The 5,000-nt window shown below is 39.4% G+C and overlaps 2 protein-coding genes across 2 annotated transcripts in view; one reads left to right on the top strand and one right to left on the bottom strand.

Annotated features, from left to right (window-relative positions):
• The window catches only part of LOC137983004 (inositol hexakisphosphate kinase 1-like), a 9,607-nt gene extending 7,912 nt beyond the window's left edge, over positions 1–1,695 (bottom strand). The window contains exon 1 of the mRNA XM_068830162.1: positions 1,292–1,695. Within this exon, the coding sequence (XP_068686263.1) occupies positions 1,292–1,484 (193 nt within the window). The 5' untranslated portion in view covers positions 1,485–1,695. The remainder of the gene's footprint in view (positions 1–1,291) is intronic.
• A 2,473-nt stretch (positions 1,696–4,168) lies between these two features.
• The window catches only part of LOC137981875 (diphosphoinositol polyphosphate phosphohydrolase 1-like), a 2,059-nt gene continuing 1,227 nt past the window's right edge, over positions 4,169–5,000 (top strand). The window contains exons 1-4 of the mRNA XM_068828914.1: positions 4,169–4,391; positions 4,494–4,604; positions 4,771–4,815; positions 4,915–4,987. Coding sequence (XP_068685015.1) covers positions 4,287–4,391; positions 4,494–4,604; positions 4,771–4,815; positions 4,915–4,987 — 334 coding nt within the window. The 5' untranslated portion in view covers positions 4,169–4,286. The remainder of the gene's footprint in view (positions 4,392–4,493; positions 4,605–4,770; positions 4,816–4,914; positions 4,988–5,000) is intronic.

Below are 5,000 nucleotides of genomic sequence, written 5' to 3'. Positions count from 1 at the left end.
TCTCAAACAAAACTTGAATACTCATTTTGTGTTTTACTACCCAGTTATTCAACATTAAAATTTCTTTACAAATGTCCCTCTATAGTTCTTATTGAAACACCCTTTATGATACATGTAGCAAATAAATATTAGGTAGATGCTTTTTTAAGTAACACCCTGTTGAACTGCCACAAGTTTTGTAACCATGAAAACTTAAGACCAAGATATTTTCTTTGCACACTGATAAGAAAATCAATTTCATTTAAAAAAACATTGTTTTCGAAATTCCTTTCATTCTTTAAGAAAAGAAACTTATGCTTCAGGCTCAGTAATGTCAAGTCATAATTTTTTTAATCCTTGAAAGGGATTTCAAATGTATATATTATATTTTTTTCAATCCTTGCAATCCATACTGACCACAAATTATTGCTGAAGCACTACCATTGGTTAAACCTATTTCTCAACATCCATGACATGCAAGAAAGCGTACCTTCTGGAGAAGAACAAACTAACTAATCTTTTAAAATAGGATAACTCTGGGTTTTTTCTCCTTAGGATCTCAAAATAAACAAAAACAGTGGATGAAAAAAATGGAAGGCTGTTAAAAATCACGTGAATTGTTGAAGATTGTTTCCTATCGCTGCAATAAAATTAATGTATACGAATGAATATGAGTAATTGACACATCACATACCCGGTCATGCAATCAAAACATTACACGAAAAAAATTCAAGGTTTGGGAATGTTTATGACGAATAATAACCACAACTTCCTCGCAGTCAGTTAGATAACCACAGAGGTTTTATTTTATATAATCGAATCTGAGCTTAAATTACGAAAATACCACACAACACTTAAACCGGATACAGCGATCTTCCCAATGACGCAGTCAACAGACACATGTATGCATATGCTTAACATACATAACATGCAAAACCATAAGCAATAATTATTACATGTATGCCTCAAAGCCTTCAGGAAATCAATCCGTTCAATACCCATGGCGACATGTACACTTGACAGCAACTCTCTTTTTTACTCTGTAAGAACCGATTTTCATTTCAAGTAACCAAATGGAAACTTAAAATTAGGCTCTATGTTTTCACAGCCGTAAGATCGATGTGCTAACAACGTCAAGTGGTGTCGGAAATTTCCACGCTCACTTAGTCAGACATCATGCACAAAACTACAACATGAGAAAGAAGTGCCTGATGCCTCGAAATATAAAAGTAAAGAGGTTTACTTCAGGTAACAAAGACAAAAGCCGGCTTTGAGTACGGCGACATTGGCCTACAGCCTTGGCATAACTTACCTCTGAATTCAGGAGTAAATGGCCGCATTTCGGATGGCTGCTCTTCGTAGAAACGATGTTCTCTTTGATTTAAAGGCTTACAAACAGAAACATCGTCAAATTTCATCATGGAGCAATGGCCACCGACTTGATGGACGAACGGTTCTAAGGGTATGAAATCTTGTTTTACGCCTCGGCCGGGCATAACCGCCATGAAACAGTTCCACACACTAGAAACACAACTATTACGCACAGAGACACTTAAGGGAACTGGATCTTTCTTTAAAAAAACGTGGGAACCCTATAGGGGTTAACTGTGAAATAAAAGAGGCACAAAAATGTTCGATTTTCTACTGAAATTTACAAAGCATTTCTACTAACAATGACCCTCAGATCTTCGTTAAAAACACTGTCCTCCCTTCCCTAATTGACGTAACGTAACATTTTAATCACATGACAAAATTCTTTAAATTGATTGGTTAATGCTAACCACCCCTCTCGTCCCCAGGTTTCTTGGACGTGGTAAAGGGAAAGAGCCAGCAAATAATATTTGTTTTTGGGGAAAGAATGTAGCTTTTTACTTTAACACCGAACTATTGAAATGCTGCGAATAATTATTTAATAAAAATGCATTTATAGTGAAGAAAAAGATTTAAGCGTGGCGAAATTCAAAAAAATAGTAATAACTTGTCATCATAAAATACTAATTGGTGACGATCAATTAATCAATCTTATTTCCTCACGTTCATACTTGTTGCACGGATCGCTGCATTAAGAATAATTTGGTGCCCAATGGCACGTTGTCTTGCTAGTAAAAATACTTCTTGCAGCCATGACAATATTCATCACGTGCCTAACTCGGGTGTGTCCATTCTCTTTTCGATTAGATCGCTCGAGTCTCGAATCTTTTCGTTGTTTTAGCCGTTCCAGTCCAAATTTTATTTGCCTCATTGGTTCCCTTTACTTGATTTCCACAGACAGTTGAACAGGAGTTTCAAAAAGATGATCCATTGGTGTCACTGGTCCTATGGTAACGTCGCTCACGCTTCACTGAATAGGGGACCTTAAGCAAGTAGGATGACGACGGCTGCGAGAACGTTGGCTAAAAATCTTATTTCCCGTTACTGTAATTATTTTGCGATTACTCCAAGCCGCTTGGCATGGCAAATGTGAGTCCACATTCCAATAATATAATTGTTGTGAACGTTGTGAATATTAAGAGAGAAAATTGAGAATTCGTCGTCAGGTGCGCTCGTCCTCCACATGACCTCAAACTTTGATCATCTTACGTCGTTGTCAAAACGAGAACGGCAAAGAAATGTATCAAAATGTAAAACCCACGTGCAGGACGTGCAAAAATGTTGTTTTTCTAATTAAACCTATTGTTTTGTGGCTTTCTCGTAGCCGTCGTCGAAGTCCTTGCTTAAGATCCCTAACTTAGTATCATCATATCATATCATATATCTTTATTTACCCTCGTATTTTTTTAGAGTAGCTTGGTATAGCTAATATCTCCGAGCATTTACCCTCCCAACCACGATACATCACAGAAGACAGACCACAACACCAGGAACTACATGCCCTACTCTTTACGACAAGTGTGCGGGTTCTTTTACATCCCACAGGATTATGAACATTGAAGGGTTGTGAGACGGGACCTCCGGCTTATCGTCCTTATCCGAGAAGACTTGAAAGTCTAACCATTTGCAGATGTAGTTACAAAGGCAGCACTTTCTCCTCTGTTATTTAAAGACCCTGGGTGTTGGTCCGGCCGGATTTGAACTCACGACCTCCCGCGTGACAGCCCGTGCTCAACCAACTGAGCCACCGGTGCGCGGTGAAATATCAAAATTGAAATATTACCGGAATCAGTCTCCATACACTCTTCCCATGTACCGGCTTACTCCAGCCATGACCTGAGGTCACCCGACCACATTTCTTCAGTTTTTGTGTTGCCGAGGACAAGAAAAGGTATACTATGAACTTTGAAATCAGTGACGGTTACGCGTCTTTAAGCCGGTAAAGGGATTGTGTTTTTTGGCCTGAAGCTAAGAAATGAAATGAGAGTTTACTGTACCTTTTTTAAGAGATAACATTTGTGTATTATACCGATTAGGGATCTATAACCTATCCTAAAAGTCATTAATGTTGACGGGGTTCTAAGTTAGGTGTGAGTTAACAAGGCGGCCTTGCCGGGCGGCCTTGTCTAAAGAAAACTGGTACGCCTGATCGCAGGTTAGGTGTGAGTAAAAGTTGTTGTGCAATCGGTAAAGAAGATTTTGGGCCAAGCCCACCAGCCAACTTATTCTGGATGGTTTGTTTTAGGATTGTTTTCGAAATTTTACTGCGAGAATCCGCGTCAATTTTGTCAAAGAGGATCTTTAAGGGAGTTACGAGGATAGACAGCCTGGATAGAGGTTCCAAAGCTATTTACATGATGTAGGGTGATGTTGCCAGAACTGCCTTTTATTATAAATCATGAAGATACGAACCGGCGTTATCCTTTGCACGTATTCGGCTTCTGATTTTGTAAGCAATAGCATGGATGGGAAACATCAATTGTTACCTTTGCATATAGCGACAAAACAATGCTATTTTTGAAAAGTGATCACACAGACATAACCCGTGGTTATCCATTCACCAAAAAACTACTCTTAGCATTCGGCAGTCACGATTTTATCGCGTGATTTGTTTGAGCAATTAGACGACAATTGTATTAGATCTGCGAAAGAAAATTCGTTTTCATTGCAAAAACCATAAGTTTTCAAGTTTTAGGGGGTTTTCCTAGAGAAATTAGGAAGGAAAAAGAAGAAACAAATTACCACAGGTCACTCAGTAATTTCTGAACTTACCTGTGGTCTTAGATATCCCACAGTTCCTTGTTGTTTATTCAATATAACCAATCGCACACGAGAGTGATTTAGCAGTCTTGTCATGGCGACGGGCCTGCGGATGTGTTCCTTTGGCGTACTACAATGAGTTTATCTTCTGTTCCAACCGGTCTGTGTCCAAGATAATGATGAAGAACCGAGGAAATAGCGTGAGAACGAAAGACAAAGATGGATATACAAGACGAGCGGGCTGTATTTGCTTCAAAACAGAACAAGAAAAAGAGGTTTTGGTACACTTTACTTAGCACATGGCAGCCGGTCAACATTAATTAGCATAAGGCCGACACGAATGGCCGCGGCTTTACTAACGAGCCTGTGTTTGTTCATCGTAGGTACTGCTAGTTTCGAGTTGGCGGCATCCTGGCCGGTGGGTTGTACCTTCTGGGGGAGTTGAACCAGGCGAAGATTCCAAAGAAGCCGCAATTCGTGAAGTTGTGGAAGAAGTTAGTAACAGACGAACCACTTTTACTCGCAGCTTACGCAATTTACGTTTTACTCTTCGATACGAATGCACACAAAGTGGGAACCATTTGGCGCACAGGTTGCAACTATGCGATCCTTTGTGCTTTCTGGTTATATATATAGCCAATGTTTTTTCCTTATTCCTAGGCTGGGGTTCGTGGCACACTTGGACGTTTTCTCGGTGAATTTCAGGTGTGAACTTTTGTCCGATTTGCCCATTATTTAATTAGATGCTATTGTTAGTAACCGTCACCGTGAGCTTGACTTTTTATTTCTTTGTTCCCTCTGTAGAATGATGTTAATCATACAAGAACTTCTGTTTATGTCCTTATCGTAACAGAAGAACTTGAAACTTGGCAGGAAGGTTTGTGTTAACT

Source organism: Montipora foliosa, chromosome 13 (assembly GCF_036669935.1).
Source record: "Montipora foliosa isolate CH-2021 chromosome 13, ASM3666993v2, whole genome shotgun sequence".
NCBI classification, from domain to species: domain Eukaryota; kingdom Metazoa; phylum Cnidaria; class Anthozoa; order Scleractinia; family Acroporidae; genus Montipora; species Montipora foliosa.
This window is presented reverse-complemented; position numbering and strand designations above follow the sequence as displayed.